The 23,550-nt window shown below is 37.5% G+C and overlaps 1 protein-coding gene across 18 annotated transcripts in view; it reads left to right on the top strand.

The window, feature by feature from the left end:
• SOX6 (SRY-box transcription factor 6) overlaps window positions 1–23,550 on the top strand; it is a 386,297-nt gene that overhangs the window by 349,221 nt on the left and 13,526 nt on the right. For 16 of the 18 annotated variants that reach the window (XM_064513069.1, XM_026104417.2, XM_064513071.1 and 13 more), the window contains 3 exons: window positions 2,438–2,546; window positions 19,006–19,239; window positions 21,814–22,030. In XM_064513069.1, the coding sequence (XP_064369139.1) occupies window positions 2,438–2,546; window positions 19,006–19,239; window positions 21,814–22,030 (560 nt within the window). The remainder of the gene's footprint in view (window positions 1–2,437; window positions 2,547–19,005; window positions 19,240–21,813; window positions 22,031–23,550) is intronic. The other 2 variants (XM_064513079.1, XM_064513080.1) reach the window with 1 other exon arrangement.

The following is a 23,550-nucleotide window of genomic DNA, read 5'->3' as shown; positions in this document are numbered from 1 at the left end:
TTGAGGAATATTTTTTACATTTCTTTTGAATTTGTCTAATCCCTGTACAAATATTGAATTTTTTACAATCAGTATGAAGATTATTTTCAGTAAAAAAGGAAGCAGAGAAATGACTTTAAAAGGCATTTCAAAGATTTAAATATAGTCAGCTTTGTTACAGTTTTCTATGAATTAGGAGGAGGAGGTTATTAAATAACCATAAGTACATTTCCTTTGTTTGGCAAGAGCAGGTATTTTTATGGTATAAGTGCTTTCGTTTTACTGTTCCTGAACCTTATCATGTAATTTTCTCTTTTCTCCTTCCATGTCAAAATATTGATATTCTTGGAGAAACTTTCTTTTCTTCTTCTTTTTTAACAGAATATTTTCAGTTAAATCAAAGAGAATGAATGACTAGAAAGATATTTCAAATGTGCATATTGATACGTAGCAGGGTCTGTTGATTTTTATAGCAGAAAGGTATGTCTCTTTCTAAAACACACGTAAAGACTGTTCTTCCAAGAATATTGCAGGTGCTGTGTTAACATCCTTAAGAAAAAGCTTTTAGTGCAAATATTTTGGAAGAGACAATATATGTGCCAAAAGCTGTTTTCTTAGTACTGATCTTTGTTTTTATCTCAACTGCAAATCAGTCCTATGTGGTGGAACGCAGAATCCTTGACAAACTTATTTTATATTCTGTCTGCCAGTAGAACAGATCCTGTCCTGATGATTCAGGTGTGTTGTTACATTGCACAACAGCTTTCAGTACAATATTAGGCCCCTAGTTTTACTGTGCCTTTCTGCAGTCACATTTCATTTGTAACTCTTTCTTTTCACATGAATTTCTGTGTATGTTTAAGCTCCTTCGTCAACCATGGATTTCACAGAAGAAAAAAAACAATGAAGTTAACCAAATATAAAATGCAGAGTTATTTTGCTAGATGACTTGGAAGATTCTGAGAAACTTTTAGAAATGCAATTAGTACCTGAAATGCCTAAGCGGCATGTTGTAGCAAATCCAGTGTCAGTTTTGTGCTTCCTTTTCTTCCTCTTCAAATTAAAAAAAAAATATATCTATGATTGGGGGAATCAAAAGAATTCCTGAATGGTTGGGCTCATGGGGTTTCGTCACTGAAATATAATGATAATCTAAAAGTAATCAGATTAGAAAGCAAAACTGTTTTGATGTGGAACAGATGAGGAGCCAAGGCCATCAAGTATATTTGATCCTTAAGAACATTTCCAAGTTTCTAAGCATCTTGCAGGAGAAAAACTCATTATCTTTTCTTCTTATGTCTAACATGCTCAGTACAGAACTAGGTCATTGAACAATAGGCTGAACAGCAATCAGCACTCTTCTTCTGCATAATGCATTAAGTATAACATGGAGAAACTGTTCGTAGAGCTGAAAGCTGGTATTTCATGTCTGTAAATTCAAGCTGATATGACATTTAATATTGTTTCATAGTAATGAACAACAAGGTTTCATTCATTCACAAGTACAACATAATGCCAAGTTTAGTCTGAAGAGGTAACAACAAGGCAAGAGGGAAAACATGTTATGTTCCTTCAAATGAGAACACTAAATTAATGATAACCATTGAATGCTTAGCTACTGATACACAGTACTACAGAGACTACTATTGTGAGACACTATTACACTGTCAGTTGTAGTGCCCTTGTCCAGAAGTTGACTGAAGAATTGGGTTAACACATAAAATACAATTTAGTTTCCACTTTCCAGTTCCAGCTTTCCCCTGGAGGTGTTCAGCTCGCAAAAGCTTTGTGTTTTTCTAGTGGTATGCACTCTTTTTCTTTCTTTCTTCTTTTTTTTTTTTTACTGTCTTTAGATAGAGGTTCCCTTCCCACTGAGGTGCAATATAAATTCCTGGACAAAATAATAGTATCAGTATCAGTATTTCTTCTTTCAAATATTTGTCTTTGAAAACCTCTTGCATAAAATTCAGACTTGTGTTTTCTCAGAGATACAAATGTAAAGTTGAATTTCATAGTGGGGAAAAAGTGTGTTTCCATTAAATTAGCAGTATACCAACTCTTTTTTCAACTTCTGAATTTTCATGTCTCCCAAATGATTGTTTTTTCCAGTTTAAGTTAGAAAATGTAGTGGAAAGACAAAGTGAACAGCATAGATCAGCACTGTTTCCTGCCAAGAGTGTTTCATGTTTGCATGTACAATCACTTATGCATTATGGAGGTGCAGATCAAAATAATTTCAAAGTTTCTGTATATGTTTTCGCATTAAAAACTGATTTTCATAAATGTGAACACTCAGAACCTGTGAAACTTTATCTCAGTTAAATTTCTAATTAAATGCACTCATTTTGTTTGTTCAGATTTAAAAAATAAGGCATGTATCTGTGCATACATACATGCATAGGCACATGGTTAAAACTAAATTATATGGAACATTAAGAATACTTCTTTTCTTTTCCAGGAAAGATCAAGGTTTGAAAATTTAGGCCCCCAGTTAACAGGGAAAACCAATGAAGATGGAAAACTGGGCCCTGGTGTCATTGATCTTACAAGGCCAGAAGATGCAGAAGGTGAGTTGCAGTTTTGACCATGTGTTGTTGAACTTTGCTGCGCAGAATGGTTGTGTAGCTGAACTGCTGCCAGTGTCACAGGTACTTCAGACCTTACATCTCAGGGTGAAACTTGAACACTCTTTATGTGTTTATATGAGATTATAATACATCCATAGCAAAGGCCGAATACATGAAAATTTCTCTCTTGCATATATCCTCTAAGACCTCCTGAAACACAACTGTTTTTTCCCCTAGCAACTAGCAGTTAATTTTTTACATTTTATATTATTAATGAAAGGATAGGATAAACTGGGGAAATTATCTCAGCAAAGCAATACATGCATGCACATAATTTCACCAGTTCTTAAGGATTTAGAGCTCTTAAAGAAGGCTGCCTACCATCGCACTCACAAACTATTCAAGATACAGCAAGCACTATTCTATTAACAGGCAGCTGTCAAATGATAATGGAAAAATGTTTTACATTTTCTATACGAAAATGTCTTTTTCATAATATAAACCTGCAGTGCGTTTTCACTGATTTCAGTAAGAGTTCTATATAACAGTCGTACAGTGTAAAGAAGTAAATCAGCATTTCTGAGGACTCGGTCTAGTCTCTAGCAGGGTTACCGTGTATGCTCTGGGAGTGGATGCCACTGCTGTCCTCTCTACCCCATGGCAGATCAGAAAGCAACATGTAGCCCTACCTAGCAGTCACTGTACTAAGTTTAATGTCCTGTTCAGATAGACTATTACAGAACGTTTTGCCCCCTTTTAGAATTTACTTTTTCTGTTTGAGAATAATTTCGCTCATTTTTTAAACCTGACAAGTTCTAGTTATGCTACTGCTCTTCAGAAAAAGGTTAAAATATCTCTAAATCTTCCCATTAATAGCCAAACATCTGACCAGTTCACAATTTGCTTTTCTTCTTGGATCAAAAGAACAAGACCAATAAACTTGTGACTGTTGACATAAAAGGTTGTTTTCAAACAATTTTTGCAATACAGAGACAGAACTTGTGTGATAAAAAGGTATTAAAATCCTCTGTATAGAGAAATATGCCTCTGAGCTCATAGTCTATTTTGTTGCTGTGTGACACAAAAATAAATGGTCTGGGTAAGGACTCATGAATTGTCCCTTCTTTCTGAAGTCTGACAACAACAGCACATGTAAATGTTACTTTGGATGAGGACAGTATGTATACAATGGAGAAGCTGTACTTTCAGTTCTAGGATTGACTCAGTTTGACTGTTGCTGTACTGACTGGTCCATATAGAGGAATACCAACGCTCAAATTTTAATTCAACAAAATATTCCTACTCACTGGCCTAAGATCATGATTAGCTTGTCACATGGAACTGACACATCTCCAATGAGCACTTGCTCATATATCTTTTGCTTAAACATTTTTTTAAGTGTTTTATCATATTCAAGATTTCTAGACTCCATAACAGTGAGTTGAGATGATGACTGAAGCTCATCAACCATTTATTTTTCATTTGGAGGCTAGCATCGTAATGAAGTGTTTCAGATTTTCCCAAAATATAAATTTTGTTTGTAATATTTCCCTATAAGACCAATAATTTTCAGATTCTTATTTATAGGGAGCTATTATTTATAAGCTTCATTTACTCATCATTTATTGCGTGTGATTGGCCACTGCCATATTGTTTCTAAACAGAAAAACAATGAACAGAAAATAGTTAAGAAATAACATATAGATACATATCTTGCAAATTTTTTTTGAGAAAAGGAGTTACGAGGTACATGGATTTTCAGAAGTATTTGTTGACTAATCAGATAATTATAAACTGCTATGAAAAGGAATTCCCATCCTGTGGCAACTTCTCATATTTCAACATGTTAAAGGAGGTTTTTTTTCCTCAATTGAGATGAAATGTTGCAACATATAAATACATACTTACAGATGCACTGTTACTGGTTCCTATGACATAAAGTCCCTGTAGATTTTCTTGGGTTAGCTCATTTCCTTCAGTTCAAGCTTTCTTTTTCTGCTGTCCTTAAATTAGTGTCCCAATACACCTTGTGGTACTGACAGCCCCTCCTGTTACTGGATAGTACAGAACGAAATTTTGACATATGTAACGTAAGCTACAGCGATGTGTGCCAGTTTAAGGACAGTGTACATGTCTTCCTAGAGCTAGTGGGGCAGTTTGAGGCATGTTGTTTTGCCACAGGGGAAATCTGAGTTCATGAATGGACTCAGATTTCCAGACTTGGTTTAGCAGCCAAGAGATGTCTCTGGAAAAGAAGTGCTGGATGAATCCCTCTGCTGATCTGAGAAGAAAAGCATTGGCAAGAGTTCAGAACTGAGCTGCTTATTTGTCCTTCTAGTTGTAGACAAGACAAACTTAGATCAGTTATTAGGTGGATTTATAAAAGACATTAAAATATCACCCAAGTTTCATCTCTTGTCTTTGGCAAGCTCTCTAGGAGATGACACTTCTAGCGTGGTGTGTCTGAGAGCGGAAGCCCATTGACAACAGTGTGGCTGAAATGTCAACGATTAAACTGTGGCCTCTGACATACTGTACCAGGCAATAGGCTGTGCTAGTCTTCAAAAATATTAACACTTCTTCCTAATTGTCATGAAGCTATCACAGATCTTTCCAAGTTTGCATTTGATATGTGCTGATGGTGGTTTGTGCTTGTGTACACGTGTCTGTTTCAGCACTGGGCTACTAAGAAACTCAAGAACTTACTCTTTGGCCTCTTGTGATAAGAGGGCCTCGTTCCACTGTATTGTGTTGCCAAGGTCACAATCTCAACTGAATGTCAATTTTTCATAATAGCCATAGTCATAATTCTTCTAAGACTTAGTGTTTCACATCTTCCCTTCTGTTTTGTCACTGTTGTTTCCTTTTAATTAATCTTTTTTCCTATGATTTTTTTTATATCATTTCAGTGCAGATTGCTGTAGACACTTTAAGATAACATCTATATGTTTTGTTATGTGCTGTTACACAAATAACACAATCACATAGAAAATGAACGTTTCTGAAGTAACATCAGTGGCCAACTTCTGACCCCCTATCTTTCTCTATCAGAAATGCATCCAGATCTGTAAGGTCCAGGCGCCATTCTGAGAGAGTGAGTGTGTGGCCGTTCAGTCTGTTAGACAGTTTTATTCCTAGAATTTTAGAACTTCAGAATTACGAAATTTACCACATTTGAAAAATATGCACTATTTGTTGAGCCTTCTTTTTAATAAGACAGATCTATTCCTGAGCCAAGGACTCCAAATTTAGTCGCACTGCTGGCCATAAACTGTGGGGAAGTGTACTTTGGACTGCGTTCTGGTCCCCTGCTCACCCAGACCGAGAGCGCTGTGGAAGCGCAGTTCCACTCCCTCCCTACCTGCACATGAGGATTTCCAAAGGGAACAAAAGTGTGCAGAGAGATGGTACACATCTATGTCCCATCCCAGCATGCAGCCAAGACCGGCTGGATCTGGGAAGTGCTCCTGGTTCCCCTAGATTTGACACAGTCTTTAAGGTTCAAGGGTTTTTTATTATTATTATAACAAATGTCTACAGACTTTTGTGTTTTATGGAATGCCTACATAATAATATCTAGCAATGATTTCTCTCTACTGCTTGCCTAGAACATAAGGCAGTGATCTGACTTACAGAATCAGAGTCATGTTCTCCTTTAATTCTGGGAGTGCTTGTGGTGTTGGGTCATTGATCTGAAGCTGAAGCTACATGTATATTCTTTTTGAATCCTGAATTGTTATGCAGGTCTTGGAATCCACTACATTTGGCTCTGTGTAATTGTAAGACATAAATAGGAAAGGACACTGCAGAATGAATTTTAAGACATAAATTTGTTGTCCCTGCCTAGTGTGTGAAACTTCTTTTTTAAGCCTGGTGGTAGCTAGGTGTGCTTTCAGAGATGACCTAGCATATGAAGTGGTATTCAAAGCTTGTGTTACATGTAACTGTCATCTGACTGGAGGCCTTTAAAAATCATATATAACAGTTTCATATTAAATATGACATAAATTAACATCTCTATTACTTCTTGTATTCAAAAACATTGTCACTGACTGTGACACCATTTGATGGATAATCCCCAGCTCTTAGAGTTATATCCTTACCTGGAAACCCCAGTTGTCATGTTAAAGTACATGATACATTTGTAGCTAGCAAAATTCAGAAATACGATTTGAGAGCCTCATAAATGCTTGGACATGGGTATGCAAAATTAGAAAAAACAATTATAGAATTAAAACAAGGGTTTTTTCTATTAACCTTATGATTTTAAAGGAAATATCATTCTTTCTGAAGGTGGATTCATGATTTTGAATGTTTGAGATCGTTGGTAGTGAAATGCAGCTTACTAGCATGGATACACCAAGACAGGCTTGAATCTTTTTACAACACGACTAACGTGTATCAACTGACCAGAGTGTGGTGGGACACAGTCAGGAGCCATAGCTGAACCTTGTTTAAATTTCTGGGGACTGGGGGAATGGGGGGATGGACACCCAAAATATGTAGTCCTATCAGAGAACTTCAGATGGTCCAAGTAAGTTTTCTTGGTTCAGGTTCTGAAAAGGGGATTCCTCTCATAGATGCTCCCTTTTGGTGACAGTGCTGCTTCTTTTAAATCAGATACATCTTGTGCTTGTATAAGGTACACTATGTGTACAGCCCCTTCTATTTTGTGCTTGTGGTCAAATGCTTTGGAAATTTGTAGGAAGTATGTTGAGATTTTGCTCATTAGTAGATAGAAATTTGCAGAATAGATATAAATGTTCCTGTTGACAATTACTGATTTTACCTTAGCCGAGGTTGCAATGTGGTTTCCTTCAGCTGTTGTAGTCAGAGGTTTAAATTCCATCAGGACCTGATCCTCATTCCTGCTGAAGAACTGGATCTGTTAAAATTTTCTTGATTGGATCCTGGGCTGCTTTGCCACTGTCTCACTGTGTGACTTTGTAAAAGAGAAATAATCTTTCTGTGTCCTGCTTTCCCATGTGAAAAATTAGATCCATTGTGAAGATAAATTCATTTTTATAAAGCAAATACTGAGAAGCAGATAAAAGCACCATATTAGCACTAACAATTAGTTCAATGTTCAGGTATTATATTTATTTATATATTGTAATCAGTAGCTAGTGAGCCTTGCTGTTTGCCATTTGGGACGCCATACCCAAAGCCCTTTTCTTCTGAGTCCTATTTTGATGTTTTCATTTGGTTTACTTGTCATGTGATAGTTTTCCTCATTCTATAAATTTTGAGTTTAGCACTTGCTTCTTCTTCCTCTGGTATTAAATCTGCCAGTGTGTGGTGAGCATGGTCTGCAGTGCTGAGAATAGGCACATATCAGCCAGTTTAGATAAAAAGAATCTAAAATAACATGGAGTAATCTGTCCACTTATATATATTTATTGTATCTGCCCATTAAGCTATTATTTTTCCAAGCCTCCCAAGGATCACTTGTGCTATGAGCCTAGATGGGGAGTCAGTCACTGAGCCGTAGCTTGGACTCCTTGGCCTGTGCTCGCTACCGGCCATTGTCTTACATGGGCTGACTTAGGGCCTGTGTCCTCCTTCTGGCTTTGTCCACTTTCACTGTTGGTTGTCTCTTAATTTAGTTTGTAAGTTCCTTGGTTTAAACATTATGGTTTTCTATGTACCAAGTCACTATTTAAGCTGATAAAGCTTCAAGTCTTATCTGTTTGATCAAGAGACTTCAGACCATGCTCCAAGCAGGCTGGAGGCAAGCCAGTTGGGACTGGGAGCTGCATAAACCACTGGTGATGTGCTGGGTGCAGTAATAAGTGTCAGCTTGATCTTATTAATTCCAGTTCAGATATACACAGTTTTTGGTTCGGACCAGATTTTGGATCTGAATTGGAGTAGAAGAGCACAAACTCACATTTGCTTTTGAAAGAACATATAACTTTTTGATAGTAAGTGTAAGAATCTAGTTCTGCAGCATTTCACGTGGTGGATTTGCTGACCAATATAGAAACTCATTGCTCAACATTTGCAGCAGTTACACCAGTCTGTCTTTTTATGTCCATAAAATTAGCACTTCCCGTTCGTATGTGACTTGGGCTAGCCACACTGCAATGCATTTTGCAGCACAGCGAGGGATTCTGCCTGCCCAGTAGCGAGGGAAATTGCGTGGTAGGGAAAGAAAGAAATGGTGTGAGGCTTCGTCACACATATAGCAGATTTCCAAAGCATACAAAACAGATGAGTGCTTGCAGTGGTGGCAGCAGCAGTGAATGCAGAACAGCTGATATGTACGTGAGGGAGAGCAATGAGCTAAGCGGGGAAGGAAAGGGAGCTCGTACGCCTCCTTTGCAGCGTAGAAGCTACCTTCCTGGTCTGCTTGGGGAGAAATGAGAGGAGAAGGCGCAACAAAGGGAACAAAAGGTTACTATCTAAGGAAGAGGGGAAATGAACTGCCACCCTGTCCAGCTCCAAGATTTTGTCCATCTGTCAAAACGTCACTTTCTCCCTCCCCAGGGACAGCGCAGTCTTCATGACAAGTGCCTAGGTTTCACAAATCTCTTAAGCAAAGCCAGGTCAACGCTTTCTTAAAGGAGCTCCTCTACCATGTACTCAAAGCTTCAAAATGCTGATATATGCAGAAAACAATGCCCAGCAGTAAAGAACTGCTTATACTAAAGGGTGACACAATTCTTTCTTAACTCCACAAAAGGTTGACTTTGACCAGCAAAAGAGGTAAGTGAAAGGGAACCATATTTTTGCAAGCAGATCAGTCTTGGCAGGCTGCCAACACAACCCAAACCTGTGAGGTAACTTGTTTAACGCCCTGCTCTGCAGAGGTGTAAACAGCAGGTAGTACATGCATGACAAAGCATCGTCTACTTTGGTGACAGTGCTTCAGAAATACTCGAGGAAAGAATGCTGCTCCATGCCAGTATTTGTCGCACATAAATATTTGTAATAGTTGCTATGGCAGTTGAGAAGGGAAAGATGAAAATCAGAAAACAGTGAAAGCTGTCTGAAAACAAAGAAGTGTTTCCAGAGAGAATACAGAAAGCTCAAACACTGGAATTTTTATTCCCCTGAATTCTTGTTATTGGTCCTTGATAAGCAAAATTCCCATAAGTGTATCTTTATTATTTGAAGATGAAATGACTTCTTAAAATCATAATTAATTAGATCAGATGCTAAAACATGGCCTTCATTAATCATGGTTGCTGTTTTTAACACATAAGCCTCTACTTGATTGTGTCTGAAACTTGAATGATACGCTTAAATTTTTCAGAATAACACATAACAGATCAGGAATTTGGGATAGAGTACTGAGGCACTTTATTTCAGTTGTGTTGGATGAGATTCAGGGCCTCAGCCCGATCTTGTCTATTCTGGAGTAACTCAATGCCTGCAAATGGGATAGAAATCAGACCTTCTGTCTTTAAGGACCATCTCATCACTTTTCTGATAGCAATGACTTTATGAATCTGGTTGTTGCCAGCATCCCCATAAAATTTAACAGGGGGAACTCCCACTTTGAGTATAGAAGAATCTGAGCTGGGGGTGTGTGGGCTGATTTCCCATTGCATTGAAATCGGCTGCTCTCCAGACACTAATATTTAACATACAGTATGGTTCTCACTTCCAGAATAATAAATCTGGCTGTCCTCCACCAGTGTTACCTTTGGATTTTCAACTGTCTTACGGTATTTTTTTTTCCTACTGCTAAATATAAGGCTTTCTCATTTGCTGTTTCTATGCTACAGTAATTGATTCTTTTAGAATAGCACCTTTATTTTAAAAATGATTACAGTAGAATTTCTAATGTTGTACAACCACCATTACAATGCCTGGAGCTTTATATAGGGGTGCCCATTAGCACAGTTGTGGTTAAGGTCCTGTCACAATTTCCATTATATAGTAAACCATTATTTTCAGGAATTTAGAAAAAGGCTGTAAAAAATAACTGTAGGCTGCAGTTTTAAACAGAAAGTCTTTGACCACGAGAACATTATTGTCATAAACACTGAAAGCATCAGTCAGTGTGCTTAGCTATTTTTAAGTGGAGGGAGTGAAAAATCAAATATAGTCGTTCAGTGCTTCAAAACATTTTTTCACAGTCTGAAGTGCAGCTATCACAGCCACTGGTGTCAGACACCCCGTGCTCCTGCTTCCCAGCTCTGCCCGTGTCTTTGTTGCTCCCGCATTGCAAAAGGAACTTGAAACTGCCTCAAACAGACGGTGCAAAACTTGCAGGCACACAGGAATTTTCAGCTGCTGGGAAGCCACCATTATATATCAGGCTGCGCGGAGGAGGGGGGAATCCTGCTCCTCCTCCCCACCTCTCTGAGACCCGGGAGTGAGGTGGAAATATGAATACAACAGGAAAAAAGCATCGTATATCCTGGCTAAGCATGAGCACTTGGTAGAGTTCAGACCAGCCCTCTTGTTTGTACGACTTTGCGTTTCTCTAAATTTATACTGCACACCATTTTCTCCTGCAGAAGCCTCAGCATCCCAGCAATGGAAAAGTGTTTTAAAGCATCTGCCTCTCTTCTGCATGGATGTGCCAAGTATCTAAGCAAGCATTTAGTGTAGAACTTCACTAGCAAGGAGTCAATATTTTCTTCATTTTTACTTTGACTTAATTTTACAGAATCAGTGGTCCAAAATGTTGTGATCATTACAGTATTGTCACAGCTTCTGCAAACATGAAAGTATTAGTTCCACTTTGGCAGCTGTAGTTACACAGTAAGGGTAGTATTTCTATAAGGGTAATTTGTAAGCTTTTGTATAAGCCCCTGCTTCATGGCAAATCCTCCATTTTAAATCCAGATCAGGTAAATGCAAGACTGTATTTGGACATTCATTTGCCCCATTTGTACACACAGCTTCCTGGCTTCACTCACAAATCCCGAATGGATAGGTGCAGCACATTTGAAAAATTAGCCTTAAGTGTTTTCCCAACATTTTCTAGTACTCATTAACGTAGAACTCCTGTCCCCATGCTGCTTTGGCTTCTCTCCCTTCATGATGTATCATTTGCTAATTATATTATTAATCTAATTCTAATATCATACCCCCCCAATGTGATAGGCAAAAAGAAATGGCACATGCATACACATACCCTAGCCGTAGGTCCTTGCCATCTAATTATGGATGTGATATGACAAGTGAGAACAGCAAACGCTGGATGGAAGGGAATTAGTTATTTTGATACACAGAATTGCTAGAATTTGCTAGAAGGTGTCACATTCAATTGTAGATTGAACTCAGGAAATGGGACATTAAAGCAGTGATTCCAAGACACATGCTAAAACTTTTTGGCAGAGCATTCTGCATTTCATTAGTATCAGCACTGATGTGCCGATATATGGTCATAATTTGGGAGAGTTTTGTAAATTTGTGAATTTTGTAAACCTCTCGTTCCACTGTTAAAACCAGTGTCCTTTTATAAGCCATGTTGTGCTTCAGCTTTTTTAATTCATTATTTTGCTATATAGGAGCAAGCAAAGTTGTTCATTTACAGTTTTCAGACACACCTTGAATAGCCATCAAATATGAGGTCATGCTGCCTTTTTCTCTATGGTGAATTGCTGTCTGTCATTTTTCCATCTTAAAACAAAACAAAACATTGACTGAAATATGAATAGACCGTGTCCTGTGGCCCTTGCTCAGACAGGATTTTTTTCAAAACTGTTAGGCATGACTGAAGACTGCAGAATTAGTCCCTATGTTTTAAAATCGGTATCATGTTTTCTGATTGAAATTATGCTGGTAACACTTGCACTGGCAATAAGTGTATTACTCTTGTGGAAACATTTGTGTGTTAAATATATCAGTCCATTCTTCTTCCTATCATTTTGACTTTGAAGCTGATTGATATAGTAACAATAACTACCCAGTTGTTACCACAACAATTTTCTGAAAAGGCAACTTGCAGTATCATTAGAGCTTGTCAGATATAATAATAATTACTAGTAATATTTCTCTTGGGTTGGAGTCTGTGGTTTCCCCCGCTATGGGCCTTTGCTTTCCTCGGTTGTGTACGAAATTAAACGTGAAATGGAAACAATGATATCGCCAGGGGGGATGGAGATTGGGGTTAGACCTGATGGCTGACAGTCCTTTACTTCTGGTGTCACGACTTAAGCTGCATAACATTCAACTTCAATATGTTTCACTTTTTCTGCCAATAATATCTATCTCAGAGGGGGGTTGTTAGGGTTTATTTAATTATCTGTGAAGGGTCTTGAGGTGTGCAAATGGCACATGACTGAAAAATATAAAGACACTTACATATCTCCCCAAACTTATATTAAAGGCTGCTGCTCCATCCCCCTTTCTATCTAGGTGTTTCATGGATCTCCAGAGAGTAACTTCTCATGCTCTTGTGTTACAGCACTAGTGGGATTATGCTGGTCATTGAGGGCTTAAGTCAGACCTTAAGCACTAATTAATTCAGTTAATATTCCATGTAATTTAATAGACGATTATATTGTTTTTAGCTGTATTCCATGCCAAATTTCCATAAGGGTTGATTTTGCCATAAAATGTGGTCAAGAAATCTAAACTGTTTGTGTAAGCCATCAAGAAAATAGTTACATTTAGGGGTTTTGATTCATTTAAATAATGTGGATTTGGGCATAGCTGGCTGCGGAGCATGGAAGTGATAATAGCCTATTTAGAAATATTGTTTCAGCATTTAATATGACCCAACTTGCAGTTCAGTTTAGAAGGCTGGTGAGTGAGCTGCTCCCGCTGCTCGAGAGGAGAAGGGCGGCTTTGATTTTACACACAGATGAAGGATATTTCACTGTTAATTTTACTTCTAGTCTTTCAAATGGGGAAAGAAGTATATGCAGGTTGTGAGGATGGTTGTGAAAACTGGTGCTCTGTTTTAACCGAGATGAAGAATTCTGCTTGCATTAGAATGTACTAAGAAAGTAAACTCGCTGCCACCAAAACTGAAAACAAGGGACTTTGGAAAATATATGCTGATATATAACTGGCTAGAATTTCCTTCATTTTGCAAAGCCACGAGCCACATGCATCAGCTCACCGCAAAGTCATTAGGTCTTTTTAAACTCAGATGAAAAACATTAACAAATACCACAAAAGGCTTTAGTATGGCCCCTTTGTTCATTCACATATGGCAGTTTATAACTCCTGCACCACTTGGGTCGTGTGTTTGTTTAAGCTGCCTCCATCAGGCCAGCCCTGAAAGAACAAAAGACATCTTGAGCGATCCTAAGCAGGAAATGGGCTAATCTAAACATGGCTTGTGACACTATAAGTAGAATAGAAAGGGGAGGGATTGATTAGTCATTAATGTCCAATTGACTCCATATGGATGTTGCAATAATAAGGCCTTTTTCAGTGCAGTAGCGGAGTTATTGAATTAGAGGTTTATGTTTCCTCAGAGCTGACCTTAGGGAATTCCCTTTTGGTTCTTCTTGTTGATGTTTTAAAGAGAATGGCGTCTCTAATAGGAAAAATAGAAGCCTTATCATAACTGAGTGTTGCATTAATGTACTCAACCTGTGCTACAGTATATTCTCAACTCTTAGTATTTACTTAGCACGTTTCAGATCCTCTGCAGGTGAAATATTTTAGAGCCCATTTAAATATTACACTATTTCATGAATCAGTCATATATTTCTCAGGTTTTTCCCCCTTTCATTCACTGGTGTGCAATTTCTGAGAAATGTTGGGCCCTCAAATCCCAGCTGAACAATATTTGTTTAGCGTTTGGAATGAAAGCAGCTTGATGAGCAGACACTTCCCTGCAGAACATTTGTGCCTCTGTGTGACTACAGGCATTGCAGTCCCGGAGCTGGTCATGTTTCTGTGTGGGTGTTAGCTTTGCATAGTGATGACAAGAGACACCAGTAATGACAATAGTTCATGAGATGCCCGTTTGTTTTGCCTCTCCTGCTGGTAATAAAGTGCAAGAAAGTCTTTTGAATATGGGGATGGTGATAAAAAAGCAAAGTGAAAGGCAGCCAAGGGACAAAACAAAGACGAATGTTACCCTAACGCTGTTGCAAGTCCCTTAGATAACAATGAAGTAGTAATTTTTGTAACCTTTTCCAAAATTAAACGTAGGACTTATTATCTCAAAATAAGAGCTAAATGATTCTCTTCTTGCGTTCTTAACTTTCCAAATCTTTCCGTCTGTCTATTCTTTTCAGATTTGCATTTTTCTATTTTATTTAAAATATGGTTAGCGCTTCCATAAAGGCTGCATTCATCTATCTACAGGTTAAGAGCAGGAAAGGGGACTGCCAAGCCAATTTTTCACTCTCCCTGTTTTCATGGCATTTCCGTGCTAGGAGCAACCCATCTCTAGCAGCAAAAGGGTCACTTCAGTTTCCACGTTCATTTGGTTTTGGTCTCCGCAATTGCTAGCTGCTAGCAGTGCTAGTTGTATAAACACAGACGGGGCTGGATATTTTGGAGGCTGCAGTCTGTCCTTTACAAGGTAGACAGAAATTGTCATCTCGACTTAGTGAATAACTGATGATACCAGTTTTACTATTAACTGTAATAGTCCACTTTCATACGAGGAACCTAGAAAGATGGTCTTTATTTCTACATACCCTAACTTGATATATGTCTACGGAAGATGGCATACAGTATTTAGAGTAGCCAGAGATTAGATATCTGTGAGAAGTCAAAGGCAATGTATCGCTTCAAACATGGATCAATGTCCAGGCACAAGGAGTAATTAGGGAATAACAGAGAGATTGATAAAAATCTCTTTCTCTTTACTGTCACTTCTTTTCTCTTTCTTTCCTCATCTTTTTCCTCAAGCTTCTTGTTGCTTGTCCCTGTCACCATTATTACTATTTGCATTCTAGTAACATGTAAAGAGGCCTCGTTCGAGGTGCTGTTGTAGCAGGTGATGTATAAACGGAGGGTAAAATCCCATCCCGTTAAAGACAATAGGATTAACCATAATGTGGCTAAGATTTCACAGAAGATGCTAGGAGATGATTCCTCCCCTAAAATTCTTATCTTGTAAACAGTGAGAAACTCAGATAAATGCAGGAAATCATAAATAAACAATGTAACAATTGTTACTGTAAGTTTTTTCTGTAACATTTCAGTCTTACGAAAATGCTTAATCTTTGCCTTTCTTGTTCCTGATCAGATTCTTTTCTCTGCTTTCTAGAGGACAGCCTCTTTTGGAAGAAAAATACTGTTTTATATTACTGTAAGGAAGCTGTAACATTTTTAGATTCGTTCTGTGCTGTTCTTTGGCATGGTATTGTCCCTAGACTCAAGTCCTGAATCCAGCTTCCCCAGAGCAATTACATGATGTATATCCACAAAACGTGATGACTCTCCTTCAATTTGCTTTTAGCTTTAAATCATCTAAGCCATGGCAAGATCAGCAAATATAAAGGCTCTAGGAAGCGAGGCAGTCCACACCCTCAGAAGCTCAAAGTGTCACTTCTAGGATAGCCCAGCCTTGAGGCCAAAGAGTAGATTTCTTTGCCAGCTCAGCCATTAGGGCAGCCAAATCGTACTGCTTTTGCAATAATTTTGAATCCTGACCAAAATTCTAATTCTGAAAATCAAGACCTCCTTCTGTGACTCTAGTATGAGCAGTAACTAGCAAATAGACCGTTAGTCACCATAGAGAGACAATTGTTTTAATTGCCAACTTCTTTCTCTATTCCTAGCCTTCATTAGTAGTACATTTTTTATCTATTATTTTTTGACTATTACTTATTAGACTTTTCTGAAAACATTCTCAGAAAGAACAGAACAGTAACACCTACTTTTTTGCAGTTTTACATATCTTTTCTTTAAAAACTTTGCAGTCCTCTCTCTCTGTCTCTGTTATTATTATCACTATTGCAATACAAAAATAAACCCAGAGTTTGTAAAACCTTTTGAAATTTTCATGTAGGGCAAAATACTGTTTACATATCTGATTGACATGATGAAGTACCTAAGAACTATTGTGCAGTTTGAAAGCTTGTTCTTATGCGTTTTAACTTGCAAGAATGCACTGAGTATATGTCCTTTTTTGTATCATTAGGGCCTCATTTCTAAGCTAAAAAGGTAAAGAGAACATGGAGATTATATTACTTCTAGTTATTTGCAGAAATTTATTTTGAAGACACTTTTGTGATGGCCTGTGGGTCAACTTGCAAATATGCCCTTGGAGATCAAGCACAAAAAATACCACCTCTTTGGCTTCTTTTTCAAATCCTTCAAGTATGGACTTGCTTAAAGCAGATGCAGCCAGAGCTTCTTGGCCTTCTTGAGTCGTTTGTAATTTATTACCCTAAGTAAGAATTGTTTTCTAACAAAAACTTTCTCTGAAAACAGATCATTTATATTTTCTTTTTCTGACTTTCTATCGAAAGTACATCCAAATTAAAAAGCCAGCTTATAATCTTGATACTAGCAAAAGTATTCTTTGCCTGCATTAGGACTGAAAGATCAGGCCTGACTTGTGTTAGAAAGGCTGAAGACAAACTCTTCAGCCATTATGAATGAGTATCTTTGGGAAGGTAAAAGATGGAAGATCATCATGTGGGTTCAAACATGTCTTCCCCTTTCCTTCACTGTACGTCAAGTAGCTAAATAATATATGACCACTTTGGCATCAATAATTATTTTCATTTTTTAATCTGTCAGCAACTTTGTAATTGCCCACATACTCATTACAAATTTTATAGTATTTTTTAAAAGATGGAATGAACATTACATGAAATATTTGATCTTTCTTAAATTATATAGCCATGCAGCTCTGAATAAATGTCTCAGTGTTGACTTACTATGTTTGTAACTTATTATAGTTTCTAAATAAATGTATCCTCTCTAAGAAGATGATACCTGTGAAATGAATGTTCCAAGTCTTCTGACATCAATGAACGGAGCCTCATTAACCATAAGCACCCTGAACTGGTCCGCTACACAGATCTGAATCTTACATCACTCAGCAAAACTACTACTCTCTTTTGCAACAAAAAGCTTACTGCAATAGCTGCCATCTGTAAATGCTGAACACCTGTAGCATGGTACTTAGAACAGTATTAAAATAGTTTTGCATCTTACATTTGCCACAAACCTGTCTTCTTTTATGTGCATGCATGTTAGTATATAAATTGCCAAATTGGTGTCAGTTGTAAAGTAATGGCGTTGGAGGCATCATAAATTACCGTGGTGATCCTCAGGAGAAGACACTGCTGTATACGAATGAGTGTTTTGCTCTCAGGGTAATGTATGTCTTCATCTGGCCCAGTAGTCAGCATATCGCCCTACGTTGATGGATATAGTCAGCTTGAAACTACACTACATTTCACTGCACAATAAACATGGCTGTCAACACCATATAAAACAAGACCAATTTATTCTGTATGGTCAGTGCATTTTAAATGAAATTAATGTACTGTGGACCTGGTGGCAAAAAGGTAGTGTATTAGTTATGCATCCCCTATTTTAGGACTTTTTTCATGTAAATATGTTTCCTACACAGAATTTTTAAAATAGTATAAGTAAGTAAGGTGTGGTGTTTTCACACTAAATTAGGAAAGTTAGCTTTTGCACAACTAGAAGCTTGTGAGCCAGTCACTGAAGTCAGCAGATCTGCAATGTTTTACTTAATTTAAAGAGCTAACCTTTTTTTTTGAAAAAGAACTAACCTGTGTTTTTAGCCAATGTAATATATATGCCCCAACCTGCAATATTTTACAAAAAAGGGGGCCTGTTGTGCTACTCTGTTGTCAAGTTAGCATGCACACCACTGAATTGAGGGTGGGTAATGATGACAGGGCAGGGATTCATTAAAGCAGATCAGGCACGGAGAAGCTAAGTAAACTAGTCACACTATTCGGAAGCTGTAGCGTGTGTGTACATACCTGTTGAAGGCGAACGGTTTTATTACAGGTATGTAATTGAACAGATACATGATTGAATGCTCCAAGATACAGATCCAGCTCAAATTCAGCTAAAGGAAATGTGACTTTAAATATTCAGCAGCAAACGTAGCCAGATGCATACAACTAGCAGCGTGTACCTGAGCGTGCTATGTAATTTATTGTGTGAAATGTTTGGCATGTGCTTTGTTGCCGAAGCAGCACAGTCATTGTAAATTACTTGTGCGAACAGGTCGACATCAGTTTAGATTCTCAGGTGTAACTTTCATGTTGAGTTTTGCTGAGCAAAGAGAACATATATGTATGTTAAAGTCCCCAGCTGAAACTTTTTCACATCTCCGTACCGTAACTGGAGAAATACCAGAACGATTTGGGTTCTCCTTCGGATGTTACAGGACTTTGGCTGAGTGAGCCTGGCTGATGGTACTGACATTACTGGCTATCCTTTCTCTCGCTCGCTCTCGTAGATCTGACAGCGAACAGAGAGAGAGAAGGAGAGTAAGGCTAAAGCCAACAGAGCACTGAAAGCGCTTGCGTAACGCACATAATAATGTTTTGCACCCATCTTGTTTCTTCCTGCCCTGACGCTCCAGGCAGTAAAGCAATGAATGGCTCTGCAGCTAAACTACAGCAGTATTATTGTTGGCCAACAGGAGGTGCCACTGTGGCTGAAGCTCGGGTCTACAGGGATTCGCGGGGCCGAGCCAGTAGCGAACCGCACATCAAACGACCAATGAATGCTTTCATGGTTTGGGCAAAGGACGAACGTCGGAAAATTCTCCAAGCTTTCCCTGACATGCACAACTCCAACATCAGCAAAATCCTAGGTAAGTGCAAGACGATGACTAAATCGTGACTGCCGCTGGACCAAAACTGAGGGCAGCTTAGAAGGCTCGGCCATAGTAGTGGCAACTGGCAGAAGATAGTTGGTTTTGGACATGGTGACGTTATCTATATTGGTGACGTGGGCTAGTAACGTCCTTCTTGGGTAGGCAGCTTCTCGGATTTTAGGATATATATTATGTTTGGGAGATGTTCGCTTAAATTGGAATTACTGAGATTTATACAAATGAAGACTCATGGGTTGTTTTTATTCCCTTACTTTTCCCTTTCTGCCCCTTCCCTAACTTCATTTATTTTCAACAGCAGACTCACAAAATGCTTTTTGATTTAGCAGCATTCAAAAAGAAGGTTGTTCAAATCTGTGGCAAGAGCGTAGCCTGATCCTAATTGCAAGATCACATTAGAAATCACCTGAACTCAGGAATGCAAAATTAATGAGAGTAAAAACAGTGCTATCTGGAGTGATAATGCTCTATTGGGAAATATTTTAATAAAGCACAAAATCAAAATAAAAGGTTTACTTCAGACTGCAGTGTCAAACTAGTCTGATCAGGTAGCAAGAAAGACGGCAAGTTCAAAAGACACGCACACACACACACACATATATATAGAGAGAGAGAGAGAGTACCTTCTCTGATACAAAATGACGTTTGACTCCAAATGTTATGATGTTAGAAAAGCTAAGCAAGCACTTGCATCATACAATTAAAATTTTGCTTGATTAAAAGACACCATCATTATTTAATTGGTATACACGGGGATGATCAGGGAATATAGCAGTACATGTGTTTTGCCACTGTGCAAATAAATTGGCTGACTTTTTAGAAATTTTGCATTGCTTTTTGCGACCCCCTCCAGAGAATTAAAACATACATGAGAATGAGTGGTGAAATGTTAAAACCTGTATTTGCTTTCTGAGTCTTTGAAGTGAAAGACAGATTCTAAATGTAACTCATAATAAATAAAAGGAAAAATCAAGTTTCATCTGTAATCATTTCATTGTAAATTTTGAGTTCAAATATGTTCTTACCGAAGGAGCTTCTAAAAATGCATTTGTTAGTTCAAATGAAGGCAAAAATACATAGAAATAAATGTTACTTTGTCCTAAAACTTCCAAAATCTTACTGAGTAGTTCTCATATTTTTGTCTGCCATATAAGTAAGTTATATGAATAGCCTTTCAGTTTTGTATAAAACCTGCAGTGTTTCAGTGTTGGCAGCTGCAGGGAATCTATATTATTTGTGTGCATTCTGTGAAAAAACTATTAGGAGTATAGTAACTGTATTCATTAAAATGTAAACTTCCAGCATAAATATTTCAGAAGTGCCAGCAATTGAGTGTTTGTTAACCGTGGAATTAACCTGTCAGTATCTGCTCTGCCACAAATAAGTCTATGTCCATATAATATCTGTGCAACTTTTCCAGGACAATGAGAAAAGAATTTGAAATATTAGAACTGACACAGAGTATTGCTGGCTGCGGGTAGTATTTATACAACTTTTCCATTTGTTGATGTATGAAAAATCGTGGTAAAAGAATAGCTTCCACGCACGTTTACCACAGCTGTAATCGTTTTATCCATCTAAAAGACACCAAAAAGCTACTCTCTGCATTTCGTATCCCCTGAAAAAAAACCTTCTTTATTCAAGTGTTTAGATAGCTCCTTATAAACAATACAAGCGATCTGAATACTTTTTCCTCTTCCTGTATACACTGTATTAATTTTTTTACTCTTTTTATTGGTGCAGCTTTCAATGAAAGTTTACAGTACCTAAAGTGGTGTATATAATTACAAATGTGCTTTCTGCTTTTCTTTTTTTTTTTTATTATAAGTTTAGTTTAATTAAGAAAGTCAAATATAACTTTTTAAGTGCAGTTCTGTACATTTATTAATCTGGCCAGAAGATAATATACATAATAGGATTTAAAATAAGGTCAGGTGGCAACACTAGGCCAAACTAAAATCAAAAGATAAGTAAATTTAAGACACCCAGATACCTAGTGATTTTTGGTAATTTAGTTGAATCTGCAATGTTTTGATAAATTTTTTCTGCTAAATAGCAAGGTATTAATATCTTTTACTAGGAATGTATAAATCAGATCCTTATGAAACTATCAGAGAAGCTTGTATCCCTAGGCAATGTGTTAAGCTCTTAAAATTAAAAGAATGGCTGTAGACCTTACTTAACCACAATATTATGTGTGCTAATACAAAGCTACAGAGTGTTCACAGCTCATACTATTAAAAATGAAGGAGAAACTCTGTTTTGTGCCATGAGGCTGCAATTTTGAGAAGCAACTATTGATTTTAAGTGCATCTAGGTAGTAGAGAGAGATTTACGTATGTCAGGTCTGCAGCAATATCTGGAAGCCAAGTCTCTTTAATATGTCTCAAGTTATGCATCCAAATCCAAGTGTTGGCTGATGTAAATTCAAATCAGCTTATTTAATTAACATATTTAAAATGTATTTATTATGGCAAGAAGGTGTGTTGGAATGCGTATGTGTAAAACTAAACCTGCTTTACTTGAGTGTTCACCAATGTTTTGTGTTTATAGGATCTCGCTGGAAGTCCATGTCAAATCAAGAGAAACAACCTTACTATGAAGAGCAGGCACGGCTAAGTAAAATCCACCTAGAAAAGTATCCTAATTACAAATATAAACCCCGACCAAAACGTACCTGCATTGTTGATGGAAAGAAATTGCGTATTGGTGAATACAAACAACTGATGAGGTCTCGAAGACAGGAGATGAGGCAGTTTTTTACCGTAGGGTAAGTACTATTGCTGTATTTGTTTTCAATGCATGACAGAGACAGAGCATGTTGTTTGAAAACAGATAGACTCATCTGTTTAAGTTGCTTACTAATAGCATTTAGAAGGTAAGGATTTGAACCTGTAAAACCTTACTAAAAACCTAAGACGTATCACGAGTATGGAACTATCAGCTTCCCATTGAATGCTGATTATAGGATTTATTGTGGAACTCCCTAATGTCAAAAGAAGTTATTTTCCATTACCCTGGAACGTTTGAATTATGCCTTTTGTGAGTTAGTAGTAAGCCAGTCCATTCTGGGTTAGTAACAACTTCAGGATCATTTCCTAAACTAAGTCAAGAGCAAAAAGAAGAACACAGCAGATTATTCCAGTGAGAACAGAGTCAGGAGAGGTGGAAAGGAAGGGAAAAGGGACAGGAGAAAAAGCAGTTAGATAAGGAACATATGTGAATGAATGATATCATATCATGAGGGTACTAGAATTTTTGTTACATATAGGACTGTGGCATATAATCTTTTTTTTAAAAAAGTACATTTTAGGAAGAGTCTTTCAAATAGCACATAGATAGACTGGATAGATTTACAACTCAGAATGTATGGCACAAAAAGATCCCAGAACAGTTTTAAACACATTGTGTGCTTTTTAACAGTATTTCTTCTAGTCTTCAGGAGAGAAAGCAGCACTATGAAAGATCTACAGGCTGAAGATAGAAAAGTGCAGTGAAACAACTGCACCATAACTGATTTTTCTCTCCTATTTTTTATGAATTCATCTGTGATGCTCAGTGCTCTCACACAATGTTTTTTGTGGTTTACAAAGAGTCCAAGAGCTATCTCTGCTGCCAGCCCTTCCAAATTCACAATGTTCTGCTTATTTCTCTAATCACAATAGTCTCCTTTTGTTGGGTACTTTACTACCAGATAATTGACCTTGACATCGGTTACGTGCCCTCATTTTTGGCTTGGTATACAGAACTCCTGTTGCAGTCAATTATTTTGTGGTGCAGCTTGCAACAACATGGGTTCTTTCTTCAATCAGTAAATAGAAGTATTTTTGATATCTTGGAATAGCCTTCCACTCTACAATTCAACATTGTTTTTTATTCTTCACTCTGAGGGAAATTGTTTACCAATAGGCTTCCATGGAAATTGTACATAGAAACCCAAAGAGAAGACTGAATTTATACAGCACAAATTATATTCAGATTGAGGGAATGAAACTCTAGCTCATGTCTTCCAAAGCAGATTGACAGACCAAATCATATCTATATAAGAAATCAAAAAAAAACCCCAAACAGCAGCCTGGACAATTTGAGAATTGTTTGCTAATTCAAAACAGTATTAAGCAGTAGCATTCTATACATTGAAGGCATAGGCTAAATAGAGATGTGAATATGAAAGACAGATTTAAGAAGCATCTAAAAGTGTCTACTTAATGAATGATGTTGCTTTTATGTTTTTTTAATGTAATGAAAAGTATTCAAAATGAAACTGCTGGTGCAACCTAAATTAACATC

Source organism: Dromaius novaehollandiae, chromosome 5 (assembly GCF_036370855.1).
Source record: "Dromaius novaehollandiae isolate bDroNov1 chromosome 5, bDroNov1.hap1, whole genome shotgun sequence".
Classification (NCBI taxonomy): Eukaryota; Metazoa; Chordata; class Aves; order Casuariiformes; family Dromaiidae; genus Dromaius; species Dromaius novaehollandiae.
This window is presented reverse-complemented; position numbering and strand designations above follow the sequence as displayed.